Below are 19236 nucleotides of genomic sequence, written 5' to 3'. Positions count from 1 at the left end.
CRCTTTCCTGGCCTTGCACGGCAGAACGAGTGAGAGGGAGGCAGCGCGAAGCCCCCGGTCTGTGGTGCACACAGGTCCGGTGGGACCCTCGAGGAGCGACGGGGGGCCGAGCCCTGCTCCGGGTCTGTGTGACCAACGGTAATAAGTGATGGTGGCTCTGGGACAGACTAGATGACACCTTGTGTTCCACTGTGTGCACGGTGCTTCCTGGGGTGGGGCTTTTACAAAGACTGATTCATTTCTGTTGTCTCTGAGCAGACCACAGGAAAGATGGATGAAAACCAGTTTGTGGCAGTGACGAGCACTAATGCTGCAAAAATCTTCAACCTCTACCCACGGAAGGGGAGAATAGCAGTGGGCTCAGACAGTGATCTGGTTATATGGGATCCTGATGCAGTGAAGATTGTCACGGCGAAAACCCACCAATCTGTAAGTGCTCTGTTGGTGCCTGCGAGGGCCGGGTGTGCCACAGCTGCCCTGGCTGCAGCACAGGCCGGGCCCCGAGGGCACTGGGGCCAAGTGCAGGGTCTCACCTAGCYGCATTGCTCTTCCTCAGTGGGGCTTGTGTGGCTCTAGGGCCACATGTCTCTGTGTGGGATTCCTGCCACACACAAAGGTCTCCTGGCGCGGGCAGCAAACTCCATTCATACCTGCCCTTCAGCCCCGCTCAGAGCCCTTGTTGGCATCCTTGGTGCTACCTGAAGCTCTGAAGCAGCAGATCCTCATTCACGTGGAGGCTCTGGGGGTTGGGGGGGGTCCTTGCTGTGATGGAGCCGTGACCTAGATYGGCCACTGAAGCCATCGAGGCTCTCGTGGCTTCTGCTGTGCACGGTGACACAGCAGCGCTGGCCRGGGACAGCCGTGCAGCTCCGAGCAGCCCTGCTCGCGCCCGCCTCCCCTCACCAGCCGCACCGCTTGCTGCAGGCGGCCGAATACAACATCTTTGAGGGGATGGAGCTGCGCGGGGCGCCGCTGGTCGTCATTTGCCAGGGGAAGATCGTGCTGGAGGAGGGCAACCTGCACGTCACGCAGGGCACCGGACGCTTCCTGCCCAGCAGTCCCTTCCCYGACTACGTCTACAAGCGCATCCAGGCGCGCAGGAAGGTGAGCGGGGCAGCCGGGCGCCGCCTGCCGGAGCTGCCCTTTCCGCAGCTGGTTGGCTCTGCACCTGGAATCAGTGCATGGCAGGCAGCCCACGCCTGCACCAGGCGTCCGAACCTCCGCCCTCCCTGTTGCCAATTGGGCTCCACCAGAGGCGGACGGTGTCGCGGGATCAACAGTGACTCTGCCTGTCCTCGGGCTCCCACTTGCTGTCCTCCTGCTGCAGAGCCTGCAGGGAAGAGCTGAATTTAAAAATGTGGCGAGGGCAGGAAAGAGCCAAGTCACACAGCCAAAAAAAAAAAAAGGGTCTGGGAGCGGCCGTGCCCTCGGGCAGGGGTGCAGGGACCTCATGGCCACATGGTGCTCGGGGGCATCATGGTCACCGGGTTGGGGGGGGAGGGATGTTGCGGTCACAGCCACATGGGCCGGGGGGGGGTGTCACATGGGGGTCACATGGCGGTCACGGCTGCACACCTGGGTCCATGGCGGTCACGGCCGCGTCTCCGTTGCAGATGTCGGAGGTGCAGGCGGTGCCGCGCGGCCTGTATGACGGGCCCGTGTTCGACCTGAGCRGCACGCCCAAGGGCGGCACCCCGGCGGGCTCGGCGCGGGGGTCGCCCACGCGGCAGGCGCCCCCGGTGCGGAACCTGCACCAGTCGGGGTTCAGCCTCTCAGGTGAGGGCGCGGGGCGGGCGGGCGGCGCGGCCGCGCGGAGCCGCCGCTCCCTTCCTCCCTGCTCTCCTGTCGCCCCGCAGGCTCCCAGGTGGACGAGGGTGTCCGCTCGGCCAGCAAGCGGATCGTGGCGCCGCCCGGCGGCCGCTCCAACATCACCTCGCTCAGCTGAGGCCGCCCGCGCCGCGCGGGGCGGGCCGGGAGCGCCGGGGGGGACAATAAAGCCCGTGGAACCGCGGCGGCGCTCCTTGTGGCAGCGGCGGGGGAGGGGGCGGGGAGGGGGCGGGGCCGGGCCCATCCCCGGGGAGGGCCCGGGAGGGGGTGGGCCGGAACAGACGGGGGCCGGGTTGCCGGCGTGGCCCCGCCCCCGCGGGCACCGGGCGGCGCCCGTCTCGCCGCCGCGGCCGGCTGCGGCTGGGGTGGGGCCCGATGGGGGGGCGGCGCCGGTCCGAGTGCTGCTCCCGGAAGCCCCGCCCCCAGCGGTGACGGCCCCCGAGGCTGCCCGGGCCGGGGGGGGGTCCGAGGTCGGCAGGAAGGAGGGCGGGGGCGCCGGGGGCGCTGCGGCCTCAGCGAAGCCGGGGCCGGCGGAGGCGGGAGGCCATGCTCCGCACGGCCCTCAGCGGGGCAGAGACCCCGCGCGGAGCCGTGCCCGGAGTGACCTCGGCCGCTGCCCCTGCAGCCCGGGCTGCGAGGAACGCCCCGGAGGAGGGAGGGAACACGGCTGTAGGGCAGGGGGGCGCCCGGTGCAACAAGGGCAGTGCGGGCACTGGGAGCACAGGACGGGGGCAGTGCGGGCACCGGGAGCGCAGGACAGAGGCACCTCTGCGGCTGCTGCCCCCGCCTCAGGGCAGCCGCCTCCCGGGGAAGGAGCCTGGTCCCGCACCCGGAACCCAGCCCGAGGGGACAGCCCTCCCTGCCACCCACACTGTCCCACTGCCACCCTGTGGACACCGACCCTGCTGCCCGTGCGGCTGAACCTGCTTCTCCATCACATGTGTTCCCACACGGTCACATTCATGGCACCAAGAAAGGCCAAACACAAAAGGATGCGATTCTAACTGTGCCAASTGTTGGGAAGGGGTGCGGGTGCTGCGGGGCCACGCGCTGGGCGGGCAGCAGCTCGTGCAGTGCGGCCCGTGTCCAGCTCAGGCGTTGTTGTTCTGGGTGTCCTCGTTGTGCGCGGCGCTGCCCGTCACYGTCGTCGCGCTCTCCTGGATGTCGTCGTGTCTCACCCTGAAGGGAAGAAAGGGGTGCTGCACCCTGGCACGCAAATGCTGTCCTTGGGTGGCAGATCCAGCACAGCTCTTCATGCGGGAGCATGGGCCCTGCTCCCAGCCCCCTCATCATCACCTCTGTCTCCCAGTAGCTTTGGAGCTGCCCCTCCCAGGGCTCGTTCCGCAGGGAGCCTGCGGGCTGCTCCGGCCGTGGCAGAGGCTCTCGGGAGCAGCCCTGGCCCAGCAGGGTCACGGCACCCGCGGGGCCCAGCCTGCAGGCGCCACGCACCAGCACAGAGCAGCACCGCTGAACTGGCAAGAAGGTGCCTTGTGGCAGAGCGAGTGGCACCAGCTTGTGCTCGGGCTGCCACCCCCCCTCCCCCCGCCCCAGCCCCCATGGGCCACGGGAAACACAGGAACTATTTGCATGGGCAGGGCTCACAGGGCCACTGTGGCTCCAGTCTCCTCCTGGTGCCCRCAAGGAGGCTCTCGGCACCGGCACCGCCTCCTCTGTGCCCACCCAGTCACATCAGGACTTACTTCTCTCTGTTGAAGATGATGAAGTCTCTCTGCAGTATCTCCAGGTGCTTTTGAAGATGGCAGGCCTTCCACATTGGCATGAAAGATGGGAAAAGGAAGCAATCCACAGTTAAAACTGGTATTGCAAGGACAACAAGGCGGTAGATACGGTTAGATATAGAGTATCTCTAGCACTGCAGAAGGGCATTAGCACTCGCGCTCCTCATGTTTAAAACCAGCATGTGCGGTGTGTATGCTCTTCAAATTACACATCTTGTTTCCACAGGGATTTTGCTGTTGCAGAAAACCGAAGACCTCTGCAAATGCATAGAATGGGTCAGCAGTGACAGCTCTGGGCCTCACGCTGCGGCCCCAAATATCTCTGCACACGCACAGGTCAGTACAGTGCAAAGAGAGGGAGGCAGCAGCTGCTTCCCGCTCCCACATGCAGGGAACAGCAAGGAGGGACACTGGAGCCTGGGCTGCTCCGCAGGGGGAGCCCCGGCTGCTCCGCTCTAATCCACTCCTACACAGAAGTCTGCGTAATGAGGCYCTGGAAGCAGGATCTGGAAGCAGGGCTGGAGCTTTGTGCCCTGCAGGACGTGCCAGCCGACACGCACATCCCCGCGGCGCTCGCGGGCCAGAACCGACACCACACAGATCCAGGAACTGACAGCGGCAGGCGGTGGGTGCGGGGCTGGGAGTGCTGCGGAGACGTGTGAAGTTTCTCCACGCTGTCCGTGCGGATGTGCTGCATCCTGGCCCCAGGCGGGCTCCCTGGTCCCTGGGGAAGGCCAAGGTGTCTCTGTGTGGCGCATGCAGAGCCCCGCAYGGAGCCCGGCCCCTCCACCGTGAGCACCAGCCTCGCCACTGCTGCCAACGGGGCACAGGCCCCAACACCTTCAATGCCTTCCTACGAGCTCCTCTCCTCCGAGCCACTCCTGTTGTAAACACCTGTGGCACCAACAGCACCTTGAGGTGCTGCYCCTTGCTGTGCTCTGCTCCTGCTTAGAAACAATGTTGAAAAAATCTGTCTGTCCCGCATGTAAAAGCAGAGCAGGGACAGAGGCAAGGTTGTCTCTGTGATTCAAGGCTGCTTTTGAGCTGGAGGGAACCAGCAGACAAGGCTGTTTTACCACCCTCAGGGAATCTTCCCATCTGACCAGACTACAAAACCGGCCTTTTAGTGCCTAGAGTTACATTTGGGACTATGGACTGCAGAGAAGGGAGGTGAAAGGGAGCAGGGCTGGAGCAAAGAAAGAGGTTTTCCATTGTGTGAGGAAAGGCAAAAGACATGGGACAGGCCGGGAGGGCTCTGGTACCCAGAGGAGATGCTGGTTTATGGAGCCGATGACTACAATCCTCCCAGATCACAACCTGAGAGGCCCTTCAGTCTCTGACATGGGGGGATTGTCCCACAAGCCTCCTTTGGAAATAAAACATTTCCGACCCATCATCTTCTTTTCCTTTTTGAATAATTATAGSATTCTAATTATGGAATTTAGGAATAATTATAATTGATTGTAATTATAGCATTTAGGAAGCATACTGGCTTCCTAAACCAAACCCACTGTCCACTGCACAGAACAGGAACTCTGGCCTCTCACAACAATCTTGTCATCTGCAGCAGTGAAGGACATGCTGTTTTGTGTCCACTGGTAATAAATAAAAAAAGATTCCATTTTGTATTTCAAAGCACTGTTCTGAGATTGTGATAAAATATTTAAAGTATTCAGAACCGCAGCTGACCTTTAAATAACTTTGCTAAAGAAATTCTCTCACCTGTGAGGAACTGCTTTTGCTGGTATCTTTCTCCTTTTTAGCCAGGCGCTTTTTTTTCTTATGAAGAGGTTTGGATTCTAGGATCATTTCTTCAAGTTCAAAGGTTGGGTCACAGTTCAGTCTGCCCTTCTGGAGGAAAAGAGAAAGGTTGTCTTAAGTGATCAATCCCTGGCTTAACGAGGCTCTTCCAAACTGGACAGTGAGAACTGAATTTTGTAAATATGTAAGCTAATTACAACTATACACAGCTGAGGTACCTGTTGCTTCCCCATTTTTTTAGCTTTCCCAGTTCCCTCAGCAAGGGGGCCGCTGTCAGGGTCTGTATCACTTGGGGGTTAGTGCCTGCACTCAACACACGGGCTGCTTTGCAGTCACGGCCAGAATGCTGCTTGCCGGGTGGGCTGCTGCCTCTGGGGGCTTGCAAAGCGTTAGGGGGTGGCCCTGTAGCCTGCAAAGCTGCTGTAAAGCAACACACACGTACCCCGACCAARGGGAAACCAACAGAGAGGACAACACATGCAACCAGCCAGTGTCCAGAGCTTAGCCCACCATTGGGTTGGCTATAAGTGAAAAGCAATTGGAGTAGGGTGGCACAGGATGGTCTCTGGGCTTTTTTCCCCAAGGGTTATATACAAATACATATGTATAAGTACAGGTACTCACACATACTGATCAAATCCCCTCTCAACCTTCTCTTCTCCAGGTTAAACAGTYCCAGCTCACTTAGTCTCTCCTCACACYCTCTCTAGAAGCTCCATGTCTCTCTTGTCCTGGGGAGGCCAGAACTGCCCCCAATACTCCAGTGCTAGTTTATACTAATACCTCTTTATATACCAATACTTTCATGCTAGTTTACTCCCATTAAAAAAGGATCAGATACATGGATTTACTGTGCTTTAACTAAAATTGCCTTACTGTGGGAATGAATTCCGGCATTATCCTTTTTTGAAGAACAGCATCCCAGTTCACATCTGACAGGTATGGAAAGTCCTGAATATCTTTCAGCTGAGAAAAACGCTTCTCAGGATTTGGCTCAAGCAACTGCAATGAGAGTTAAATAAAAGTGGTTGGGAGAAGAGATCCCAAACGAGATTAGGTGGATACAAACATGTTTGCTGCTAAGTTCCCCCACATAAAAGCTAGGACACAGAAATAACAATCAGATTTTTGAATACGTATCTGTCAGCAGCCACTTTGTAAAATGTACCAATTTTGCCTTTGATAGCTAGAAGCTGTTCCCTACTGTGCTTTTCAGCGGGTACCCAGGGAATGCTTTAAATACTGTGGTAATATTATGTAGTTATAAAGGCAAGGGAGAAAGTTCTCAAGGACACCTTGGTGTATCACTTGTTATTGGGGACAGCTCCGAGGCCTGTGCAGGTTTTCAGTTTCTAGAACTGGGCTAGACTCTAAGTCTGGCCGTGCACCAGCAGGTGAGCAGRGCACAGGGAGGATGGAGATGGGCCRAGGCCCCCCTGCTCCAGCCAAGGGGCTTGCACGACCAACRCCTTCTCGCACTGCGATGCTCACCTGGACACAGAGGCCTCTGCCCTCAGCAGCAACACAGTCAGTTCCTACTAGTAAGTTAAGCACAGGGGTAAATTAGTACGTTAGAACAGTGGTAAGAGGGATTGCATCAGGCAGCCCAATGTGAGCAATCATCCAAGTGCTCTAACAAGTCCTTTCCTTTTTCCAAGGGGACTTTGCAGATTCTGTTTAATTTTTCCTGTGTACTTGCTCAGTTATCCAGTTAATTAACATCCTAGCAGGAATAGTTTTATTGACTTCAATATCAGCAGCGCTTTACCCTCCATACGTTTGCATTACCAAGGGACGTATATGCACTTTTCTGTTTTGAAGAGTTCTAGGATGTTCTAGGATTGAGCACTGCATAAGCTCTTACTAATATACTCTCCAAAACCCTAGCAGAAGAAACAGACAGGCTGGGATGTAGGATGTACCTAGGATGTGAGTAGCAGCAGGACACACTAAGAAGCAAAACCTGCCCCACCAGGGTGCCCGAGCCGCAGGGGCTGCTCATCTCTCCTGTCTGAACTCTGTGTTTTAAGTCCTAATGTGAGTGATGTGGGTCTGCTATGAATGATCGTTTCCTTCGACCCTCAACAAACAGGAGAATTCACAGGAGATATCTGAGCCAAGACAAAACTCCAGTTTGCCTCATATATAATACAAAGGGCTGCTAAACCAGATGCAGAGGAACGCTTGGAAATCTAAATAGTTGTGACACTGCATTATTAATTCACAAGGCAGGCGGTATGGCTTGCAGCATGTTGTGGTTCAGAAAAAGCTTTCAACAAACAAACAAAAGTAAGTAACAACACAGAGGGCATCTGTGGTAAAAATTCTTCTCTTACTGTTACTGAAATTCTATCTCCATTTAATTTTAAGTAAATAGGTATAATCTTCAATCTTCTCGGAAAATATRTCATTTTACTGTATCAGCAAAGTATTGATATCAATATTCAGTTCCAAGTGGTGCCATTTTGGAGAGACAAAGTTATAGAAGAATTGGAAATGAATACTGAATACTTCCATATGAGAGAGACATCAGTAGCAGTCTTGTTTGGCAGTGCAAACTTCACCACTGTTAGTCCAACAATAAGTACCATTAGCTGATTATATTAGTTCAGCTAGAACATGCAAAGCTAGATATTTATTGTGTAGAACCAGCTGAAGGCTTCTAACACGGGGTCTGGACACAGTTTGCAATGAATCCCCACAACTTACTACAAGGGCCGTGAAGCACAATGCAAGGACAGCTGCTGGTTTCAGCAGGCTCACAGATATAACATATCCATGTTCCTGCACTATCCAGCCCCACAGCTGCCCTCACCTTTTTGATCAGTGACACCATTTCGTTGGACCAAGCAGCTGGGTACATTACTGTAGCTGTCCTGAATACATGAGCAATTTCATTTGTCGAGGTGTTGGAGCGAATGTGGTAGGGCCTCTGTGAAAAATACAACATGGAAAGCATTTTAATGCAGCTTAAAAAAAAACCCAAAACACCTTGGGAAATCTTTTTAGGGCAAGACAGCTCCAAACAAAGTCTCTTTACACATTCCTCAAACCTCCCACTGCTGCTCTAGATTGAACCATTGAAAGTCTGTCACTGTGGAATCTTAAATCAGTTGAAGTAAACAGAACACTACAAAACAAAATAATAACAACGTCAGCAAGAACAACAGTACTAACCAGACATTTAAACAGCATGATATATAAGAGGCAAAAACAAAGATTAGAGTTATTAAGCAGCCTGTGTTTTCTTGGTCTAGCCAATATTTGTATCTTAAAGAGATATCAAAAAGGATTTTATACAGTGCTGTCGTAGGAACATTCCCAATGCTTCCTGTAAAAAGCATGGATGTTTTCAATTCTTTACTCCTGTTGGAGATGTCACAAGTAAAAGGATTAGGATTTCTCCCTTCTTTCCTTTGGAAAGTTCACCACTATAGAAAAAACATCGTATGAAAAATACTGCCCCAAGGAAGGTGACTGAACAGAAACCCTAGGCATAACATCAGGCTGCAGAGTGGCCCTTTATTTCTGTCCTGCASTCCAGTTCCATGGCAAGAAGAAACCTGAACTGGGTCTGAGGACTGCATGACTGCATATTCCAAGTGAAATGTAGTTGGACTACTCCTGACATATGTTCATTTAGGATAATTAATCTAAAATTATGTGCCTAGACAAGGGAAGCATGCCAATTTGTTACCACACAGTTAAATACTCACCTCTGCTTTTAACTTCTACACAGAGCAATATCACAGCTTTACTTAAGAAGAGAATTTGCAACAGCTAGAGTCTTTACATTTTGAAAGACTTTTGACTCCCAGATTTTTATTTACAGAATTTCCAGGGTTTTACATATTTACAAAATAATAATTACAATCTGTGATATGCCATGAGATGCACTGTTTAAAAGGTACGGATGCTGGATGGTACTCAAGCTTTCTCTTCATTTCTCCCCTGAGGTGACCACCAATAAGGCTGCCATCTCATCATCACAGTGCTGCAATGCTCGAGTACTAGCATTCTGCTCTCAGGTTTGAAAGCAACACCATCAAGTCAAGAGTCAATGTGATGAACAGTCTTGCAATTCAGTGAAATTTCAATATARAAAATTCAAGTATTACATTMATATTTATATGATGGACACAGAGCTTCAATCATCCAACACTTAAGAGAGCCATGTTCTTTTAACACGCCCTAACTTTTATCAAAATGTGAGGACTGATTTTATACTGATTTCTTACCTATATGTTTTGCATATCATAGAAAGACAAGGTTTTTCTATGCTCACAAAGTGTTTAACACTTCTGCTTAGAAGAACATAAAGCAAATAATTTTATTTGCATCTTTTACAAAATGCCTCCAAAACATCTAATTACTGCTCCACAAGGCCCACAACTTGAACTGAGTCAGAAGCAAAACACTGATATGATGACACATGAATTGTGCTGTACTGTCAACTCACACTTGTGGTGTGAGTTACTACTGCCCAACCCGTTCAACCTTATTGCAATGGTAATACAATATTTTACAAGTTTTATTTTTTTCTTTAGGAGCTCTTAGATGTGATTGGAAGGATTCTGATGAAGATTTGGTTTCTACTGCATATGTTGTAATTAACCTTGAAGCCTTGAATTTGTCTCAGGCCTTTCATTCCTGCTGTCAGGTGTTTATCTTTCTATGGGGTGTTTAAGAGAGACAGACAGTGGCAACTGCTGCACGTTACCTACCCGGGTTCTTAGCAGCTCGTAGGCAGTGATTCCTAAGGACCACCAGTCCACAGCGAAGGAATAGCCAATAGGTTTTGTGGAGTTAAACATTTCAGGTGCTGTGAAATATAGAAGGAAAAAAAAAGAAGTCAAGAAAGGTCATTTGCCTTACTGCGTTCTCAAGAAGTCAGCAACACAGAATGTTTGCTTTAGCGATGCAGAGAGCTCCCCTAATCACGCTGTCATAGACACAAATCGCWTGTTTTTTTTTCTCCCTTGGAACAATACCTTGCCATGCAGAATAATCCAGAAYGGTAGTGGAAAGCTCAATATTAACGCACAGAGCACACGCTGATGTCACCACAGAAGAATGCTGGGCAATGAGTTACTGCTGCTCCCAGCACCTGAGCGGGAGCACCCGCTGATGCCACGTGCTGCTCCCTGGTAGGTGGTGCATTGGGGTGCACAGCCAGCMCTGGCACAGGTCTCAGCTGGCAGCTCAACCCAGGCACTCGCCCACACTCCAGCATTTGGGTCCTGCTGACCACTAGCATGGTATGAAGCACCTCCCACCACATTAAAATCCAGATAAGCTTTCAGCTCCTCCGCACTTTTTCACACCTCTGAAATGGGAGTGACAATGACTGCTAACCCTAATGGACTGCTGCAAGACCTGATGTGTATAAATGATGGAATGGCATTGAGTGTATGTACATACACTATATACCTACTGTACAGCGATAAGAAATTCATTGGTCCCTCCTTGCTTTTGTGCTGCATAAAGAACTAAGAACTCCAACACCTGCTCTGGTGCAGAATCACTTCTACATTGCTCTACTCCCATTCCTGGGCTATCCAAGAGACTCCCAATTCCCAATATGTATTTCTTCTCAAATTTCTCTCCCCTCAACCAAGAAAGCAATTCTGCCTTTTGMTGACACAAGACTTGCCTGTTATCTCATAGTAAATATGCCTCAGAATAACATCCTAATTCACTAAATCTTGACCTAAAATTGACCTGAAAATCTTCTCACTTCCCTTAGAAAGCCTCTCTGCACTTCAGCTAGAGCTCAAGGAATATTTCTTCTTTCAAAGCTGTTCCCACTCATTTCTCTTCGCTTATATTTAAAGTCTTTCAATCTGGCAGAAACTAAATACAGCCTCGCAGAATGAATGAAAGCAGCTCTTTAGGAACATTAATATGCAGCGTAAACATAGACACGGTGCCAACTACGCCCTTGGCAGAAAAAAGCAAGTTTGAACTGAACTAAGCCTGAAAGAAAGGTTTTTAAGGAGGAAGTTACTAGACTAACAGGAAATGGGTATAGGGATTGAAATGCTTTCTCTCTCATCAATAAATTTGAGATTGAAGAAGAGAACTACTGTAGGATTTTTTTTGTGGGACACTGGAAATGTCCCATTGGACATGTTTCCATTGGAAATGGAAAGTAAGAATTGTTCTAAAAAACCCACAAAATAAGCAGTATTTCTGTTTTGTATTTTTCCTTTTAAAAGGCCCATGTCAGGTGAAAGATGCATCTTGTTATTCAGCTCTAAAGGAGACTCCTAAGAGCAGGGGAGCTCTTTGTGAGGGGTCTGGATAAGCCACAGCTGTGAGGAGGTTTTTCTGTTTTCAGTGTCTTGTGGAAGTAGGGTGGGTTGTGTTAGCTGTACAGAAATGCTATTTAGTGCTCTTGCTTCATTTAAGAAAGTCAAATTTTGTCTTATCTAATATCAAGCCTTTTCTGTGTGGTGTTTGCATAATGGCCTTACAATATTAGCTCAAAATGTTTCCTTCTGATCCATTTCCTGCATGTTAATGCTTCCAGGCATGTTAATGCTTTTCTACTATATATGTATTAACTGTACTTGAAAGACAAGTATCAGACAGGTCTCTACCTGCTTGACTGCTTCACTGACGAAGCCAGTAAACGGGCATAAGTACCTTTTCTGCAGTTTTTCTAAAGAGAGGGAGAAGGGTGGCATAAAAAGCTAAACTTGCCGAGTAGGAGAGAAACGAGGTCTTCATGGGGAGACGCACTGTGTGCCGGCCTTCCGCGTGCATATGCTCATGTGTGCAGGATACACTTGGGAATAACAAAAGCAGTCTCACTAATAAAAATTGGGAATATGCTTTCTGCAGAGAGGGCCAAGATGACTTCTGTGTTTGGCTGCTAATGACATGAAGTATTGCAACAAAATCTCACTCTAAAAAGGTGCCATAAGAACAAGCAAGAAACTCTACCAAGGTAGAGAGACAGCTTAATAACAGCAGGATAGAAAATTTATCCTAACCTCTAAGGGCTTGAAAAAGTCAATCACACTCAATTGGATGAACAGATTTCAGCTCCCTTATAATAACCCAGGCAGAATCATTACAAATTCCAAATACAGAGCCCTAGGGGATCAGGGCAGCAAACCTGATCCATCACACCTGTGAACTCTCCACTTCTGCCTGATTCACAGCTCCTGTAGGGCTGGTCCACCTGCTCCCGAGTCCCTTAGCCCTCGGACGGCACAACTGTGTGCAGTCCTACAGCTGCCTGGCACATTTTGCTGCATGGAATGTGTCCCATGACATTGCCTGGAAGGGAAAAAAATCCCTAAAAATTGCCTTTCATGTGAATCAAAGAAGGGGAAGGGGACAGCATGTAACCATAGCAACTAGCTCTGCCGCTGAGCACAGCAGAAAGCTGGAGTTTTGCRCCGTTTCTCACAGAAAGAACCCCGTGCTCCAAGCCAGGCAGTGCAGGAAGGTCACTCTGCAGATGTGGGGAGTACTTGGTAACTGATTGTGTCCTGCCCTCCAGAGCCTGTATGTGCTTTTCTCTTCTGTGCATCTGAGTTTCTAGGGGTACATATAGCTTGTTTTCACTTATTGGTGAAACAGCCAAATCCATTAACATCAGCAACCTAGATACAATAGAGTAATTTTCAAAGACCAAAAAAAAGGCTCAGAATTTATCTTCCAATTGTGATGATAACTTCTACACCCTTGTGCCCCCTGGGGTATCAATGGGTATTCAATATCTTTGTGTGCTGCAGTCCCATGGCTACCCTTTCCCATCTTTCCTGCTAYAGGAAAAGAAGAAAGTTTTACTTGGTGCAAGAGATAAAGCACAAGCAAGAGAGGCCTTAGACTTTAAGTCCATTCTTGGCCTAATACCCTTGACCTAGACAGAGTAATATGAGTTTTTAAAATGCCAGTTTAGACAAGAAGTGTTTGAAGTAGGCTTCCCTTGTTCTGCTGTATGAAATCAATATATGGACACACATTTTTCAATGGTTTTGGAGTATAATTTTTAGAGAGGGCTTCCTCTATAACCTTCCTTATCCTTTCTTATTTCAAACAAATGTGTGTATTCTGTTACATGCAGGAACAAGAGAGCTCTAACATTCATCAAATCTCTATCTCTGTACCTGCACTGCCCTCAGATCAAGCCCATCAAACAGCAATTCAAGCATCTGGGATCTTCACCATCCTTACCCATATATGGTTTAGTGCCAGCAATTGTGGTGACTTGTATTTCTTTTGTCAGCATTGTGGCGATGTTGAAATCAGTGATATGCACATGTCCTGAAACAGAGAGGTTAATGAGTAACTGAATTTGCTTTAACTTCATACTAGAAATAGCTTTGAATCAGAAACATAATAAATTCTGCRAAAATATTTTCTACAAGAATATTTTCAGAGAGAACTGATGGGCAGTAGWTCACCTATATGCTATTTACCAATATATCTTCAAGTGGTACTTAATCATAGAATCATTATGTCTGGAAAAGACCTACAACATCATAAAACCACAGAAGCACAGAATCCTTAAGGTTAGAAGGGACCTCTAGAGATCTTCTAGTCCAACCCCTTACACACGCAGGGGCACCTAGGGCACGTGGCACAGGCTGTGTCCAAGCGAGTTTGGAAGGTCTCCAGAGAAGGAGACTCCACAACCTCTCTCGGCAGCCTGTTCCAGGGCTCTGTCACCCTCATTATCAAGAAATTTCTCTTCAAGTTTTCCTTAAGTTATCATGGACCAAACTTTTGGTGCTTCAGTTTATGGCCATTTCCTTCAGTCCTATCAGGGGCCACCACTGAGAAGAGGCCGCCCCATCCTCCCCCTTCCCTCCCTCCAGGTATTTCTATACAGTGATAGGTCCCTCCTCAGCCTTCTCTTCTTCAGGATGAGGCCCAGTGCTCTCAGCCTTAAGAGCAAGACCATGGTCACCACTTTGCTGGTTCCCAAATTTTGGACAGGGGGACAAGAAGATAACTTTTTTCTTTTTTTTTTTTTTTCCCTTAAGAAAAAAAGCCTACCATATTTAATACTTTAAAGTATCTACTGATATTTTCAAGCAATAAGTATTTGACCTCTTAGTCTACTTTATATATTGGTCTTTTATGCTCTAATTAATTGAATACTGAGAGGACATACAATGAAATGCTTTGTTTTTGATGAAAGCCATTCTGAAGGAGAATTCCCATCCAGACTCATTTCTTTCTTTCTTGCATTTCATTTCAGTGCTGCTGAGAGACTTTCCTCAGCTCAGACCACAACTTGTTTTATACCTTGAAGTGGCTTGAAGATGAGATGGGGAAAGACCATTTTATATACTGTATATATCCCATTCATGACTTCCTTTCAGTGATGGGTTCAGTGTTCAAGTATCAAAATCCTTTTCTGCTTATTAAGACTCATGCCACTGACTTTTGATAACTAACAGAAATAGCTGATTGTTGCAGGCTGGAAAAGTAARACTTCTTTCAGACAGAACCTTGTATTACATTTCTGTACCATATTTGGTATAACAAAACTTCAGTTTGTGAAAGGACACAGAATTACTAACACGGCAGAAGAACCCAAGAATGGTAACTTTGAAAAATACCTTAAATATCATTTGGTTGCCCCTTTTTTTGCAGGTGAAAGGAGATTGTTGCATAAATTGGAAAGGCTGCAGTAGGAAATTGAAACTTGGGGTTTCTGGTTGACAGCATTTCTATGTTGTTTACTGCACAGAAGTTCACACCACACACCCTTGGTACAGAGGACTCTTAACCAGGCGTTACTCTGCCATACACATAAGAGAATGACTAGTGTATAGGAATCGGAGATTTGCAGTCTGGATATAACTCCAGAAAAGAAAGAGCAGGACCAGAGAAAAAGATGCAGAAGGAAACACAGAGAATTGTAAGAGAATGAAAGTTCTCACTCAATTACAGGTTGTCAATGTGTATTTACTAATGTTTGTAATTCAGCATTAGTAACTACCTATAACATAGACATTGCCTTAGAAAAAGTGCCAGTAAGAATCAACTGTTGTTAAAAAGCAGTGCTGGTGAGTGTGCTCAATACTGGCTTTCTACCTGCTTGTCTTTTGGTAATCTCATGTGTTAAACATTTATCCCTATTTGCTCCTCAGCGGAACAAAATCTTTGCTTAATAGCAAGCAAAAGMGGGCAGCACAAGAAATCCAAACTTGACGAAGATCCTCAGGTGAGGTAGGAATGCTTTCTGCAGTCACTGTTACAGTGTGCACAACTGCTGCCTGCAAACTGGAAAGGAAGTAAAAGCAGTGAATGAACTTCTTTATTTCTGCTTATTCACTCAGATCATTTCTGCTTATTCACCCGGCTGGCCAACCACAAACATGTTATCAATACAAAATGGATTTACTGAAGCAAATTTCTCTTTTTGAATCTCTTGCATTAGTTCAGCCTTATTTTCCCTGATGAAATGCTAGCAGTCATTGCTTCTCCCTGGGTTCAAGCACTTTCTCTTAATGCACTGAATTCACCCATCTTGACAGCACTGGACTTACCAAAGCCATCACAGGTTTGGCACGTTGTGTTCTGCAGACTCATCACCTGCCTCTGTCAAAACAGAGGGYGGCTGAATTGCCATCATTTCTTCTAACTGCAGAGATCAAGTCAAATGCCTTCTACCAAAGGAGACAGTATGAGAATACTTCCCTGAGTCACTGTCTTTAACAGCTATAAATTCACTACTGTTGTATTTTACAGGAGACTAAGATCACCTTTACATATGGTTAAAAGAGGATACGTGGTTAATGAACTCCTGTTGTCTTGCTGGGATGCTATGCAAGATTTAAGCAAAACTCTAAAATCCTGCCCAACTATCTTTGGTGTGAGAGAAGTGATTTAAGTCTGCCTGCTGAAAATATTTACAGTGGGCAAATTTGGGGAATCAAAGTAGAGTTTTGTGATCTTCTGTTCACATCCCTGCCTGCATTTCTTCAAAAGTGTGTACGTACTGCATGTAAAGGACAGGGGCCCCTTCTCTTCCACACTTGCAGCACATTGTCAGAGTGTAAAATATATCCTGGATCATAAACAAAGTCCAGGGAGGGGCCTCGCACGTACCTATCACTGCACCCCTGCGATCCCAACCACTGTTGTGGGGCTCAGGAGGATGGGGTAGAGATAACCCTGCAGGAGGCCTGGGATTTGGCCCCAGCGCCAGAAGGGAGCAGGTTAAGCTCTACACAAACCTGGGCCCGCTCAGYGTTCGGGTGTAAGCTCTGGAGGACAAGGACCATGTCTTCGCTAAGCACCGGACTTGTTAGTACTGAGCCATGGTCAAAACACCTCCAGCCACTGTTGCTGTCCACACAAACTAGGCAGGGAGGCAACCACTGCTCTGAAGAGTCTCTGAATTGTGTCTCAACCATTCAGCTTTCATCTCCCCAACACGAGCTGGCAAAGACAGACACTTCACCGCTTCCCCATAAAGTTATCATTCAGCTTTTCAGCAAAGTCATATTCTATTGTCAATTAGCAATTTCATTATCCCCTGCCTCAGGTTGGGGGGAAAAAAAAGACATTGTATTCAGCTCACCAGGATGGCTTCTCTGCTAACAACACTACTCAGGCCACAGTGCTCTGTGCACCCCTGTACTCCGTGTGATCACGGCCTCACCAAGGTACAGATTTTCTTATCAGATTTGTGATGCTTCAGTGAGATTTGAATTTGGAGAAGGAAACAAAGAAAAAACAGCAGTCCTTCTGGTTTGCCATCTGTACTGCTGGAAGAACATGATTGAGGTGTCAGAGCACATCTCTCAGATGTTGCCTGATGGATTTGTCGAGAGCACCTCTCTCGCTGCTTACAAAATCAGCCAGGTCCTCTTTACCTGCAAAAGAACCAGCATCAAATCGTTGGGGAGTACTTGAAAGAAAAGAATGATGTACCCAGACAGGGCATCTGTATGCCCTTTATATCCTTGCATCCTTTTTCTTTTCAGCTTAGTCTCTCACTCCACTTTGTAGAAGACTGTTTTGATAAGTATGAATTACAAAGACTATTAATAAAAAATTGATATTCCAAGCACAAATATGTCCTTCTCTGCATCTCATTTAAATGATTCACTTCAAATAAATTTTAAGTCTTCTATCAACCAGCCCACTTGGGAACTTACCAAATGATGCCAATTTAGGCTGCAGGAAGAAGGCTCAGCAAGGTAGGGTACTTAGCTCCACAGTGACTGCAGTGGCACAGAACAAAGAACTGAGCAGATGAATGGGGACATCAGCTACTGCGAGAAAAAAGGGCAAGACCAGATGTTCTACTGAGCTTCAGGATCAAATCCCAAGCTGGCGTGCTTGGAATTGCACAAAATCTACAACTGGGGCCAGACCCTAAAGAGAGCACAGCCAGGCAGGAGAGCTGCACCCTGGGCACCRCATCCTTCCTCAAATCGCACCCCTCGCGCTTGAAATTTGCACTTTCAGATCAAGCCTTTGGTTCTCCTGAAAATGCAGATTGTGTTCGAGTCCTAGGGGTAGGAGAGAGGCATAAGCAGTTCGCACTGTGCTGTGCATTAAGGCAAAGAATCTTAATAAACACCTCTATTATTACRTAATTCCCTCACCTTTCTAGTGCATCCTTGTGCGGACAACAAAGAAAGCATTCCCAATTAGATGAAGAGACAGACGGAAGAGCTGTAAAGTGCTGAATCTCYTGGGCACACTGTATCCTCATTTATTAATCTGAGATGAGAATAAATGCTGAAAATTGAACCTGTAAGACCAAGCTCTTATACTGCCCTTGCATCCCTGTTGTAGAGATATTTAACAGTACTCACTGACCAGAAGACAGGCACACTTGGCTGTGCCTTGTTTAACTTCAAGCCTTGTTTAACTTCCGTTTTAAGCAGCTGCTGTTCACAGCAGTCTATAAAGCAGGAGCAAGACTGAGGGCGGCTGCCGCCTCCACGTGCACCCCAGGAACAGCAGTGGAGCCCCCCACGCCGCCAGCACCACAGCACAGAAGGGCTGAGCTACCCACAAGAGCTAATGCTGGGCAAACACACGGGAGGTTCTTCCGAAAGCCTTCAGTTTTATTATATACAAAACTGAAAGTTTTTTTCAGTTTTATTAGACAAATGATCTGGCCAAAACTTTCTGAAGAATTAATCAGAATTCCTGGGAACTCCCATCCGATACACTCTCTTCATGGTGAACATGTTGGCACTGAGCCAAGAGACTTATCATTAAAAATGGAAATCGTTTTGCACTTGGAATGATGGTTGAAGGTAGTGTGTGTATATATATATTTAAAATTTGTTTATTTAGCCTTGTGAGATGCAATCCAGATTTCTGATGTCCAATATCTGATTTATTGTGCAGAAAGGAGTCTGCCCTATATTCCCTTATATGGTTCACTCCACCTCTTCCCGAGGTAAGAGGCAATCCCGAATGTCACCAAGTGGGATGGCAGTCGGACACACACAGCCATGTGGCAAGTTCAGCACAACGAGGAACAGGGGGACAATGGTGGCATCGCGAGAGGTACTTGTACCATCAGACACCTCAAACAGAAGGACTTGCACATGTGGAAGCGGAGATGGTCCAAGGGCTCCTTCAGGAGCYGGCGCCACCCCGCTCCCGAGAGCCTGTCCCACCGGATGGAGGCAGCAGCCCCCAGCACCTGGACATGGGAGGTCACTTCCAAACCCAGCAGGGCCCRGACTCAGGTACTGCCAGGAAGCCTAGCTACACACCAGAGCTATGGCAATTCTTCAACTGTCTCRGGGTCTGTATCAAAATGTCTCAAATCATGAGTTCAGGTATTCTGGGATCCTTTACTCATTATTTCTATCTGTTTGAGTAGCTTACTGAAGTCACTAATAATGATTTCTCAAAGCAGGCTATATGAATTTTCAGAACATATTAAATGACAAAGGTTTCTTTT

General features: G+C 48.2%; 2 protein-coding genes across 4 annotated transcripts in view; one reads left to right on the top strand and one right to left on the bottom strand.

The window, feature by feature from the left end:
• The window catches only part of DPYSL3 (dihydropyrimidinase like 3), a 35538-nt gene extending 33587 nt beyond the window's left edge, over nt 1-1951 (top strand). The window contains exons 11-14 of the mRNA XM_026046104.1: nt 259-429; nt 925-1104; nt 1614-1776; nt 1857-1951. Coding sequence (XP_025901889.1) covers nt 259-429; nt 925-1104; nt 1614-1776; nt 1857-1945 — 603 coding nt within the window. The 3' untranslated portion in view covers nt 1946-1951. The remainder of the gene's footprint in view (nt 1-258; nt 430-924; nt 1105-1613; nt 1777-1856) is intronic.
• A 930-nt stretch (nt 1952-2881) lies between these two features.
• Nucleotides 2882-19236, bottom strand: part of STK32A (serine/threonine kinase 32A) — a 48186-nt gene continuing 31831 nt past the window's right edge. For all 3 annotated transcript variants that reach the window (XM_026046202.1, XM_026046196.1, XM_026046207.1), the window contains 7 exons: nt 13518-13607; nt 10052-10149; nt 8143-8259; nt 6204-6329; nt 5289-5417; nt 3528-3592; nt 2882-3006 (listed from right to left, as the gene is read on the bottom strand). In XM_026046202.1, the coding sequence (XP_025901987.1) occupies nt 2919-3006; nt 3528-3592; nt 5289-5417; nt 6204-6329; nt 8143-8259; nt 10052-10149; nt 13518-13607 (713 nt within the window). In that variant the 3' untranslated portion in view covers nt 2882-2918. The remainder of the gene's footprint in view (nt 3007-3527; nt 3593-5288; nt 5418-6203; nt 6330-8142; nt 8260-10051; nt 10150-13517; nt 13608-19236) is intronic.

This window comes from Nothoprocta perdicaria, unplaced genomic scaffold, assembly GCF_003342845.1.
Source record: "Nothoprocta perdicaria isolate Ctin4 unplaced genomic scaffold, notPer1 scaffold_107, whole genome shotgun sequence".
NCBI lineage: Eukaryota > Metazoa > Chordata > Aves > Tinamiformes > Tinamidae > Nothoprocta > Nothoprocta perdicaria.
Note: the sequence above shows the minus strand (reverse complement) of the source record. Positions and strands in the feature narration are given on the sequence as shown.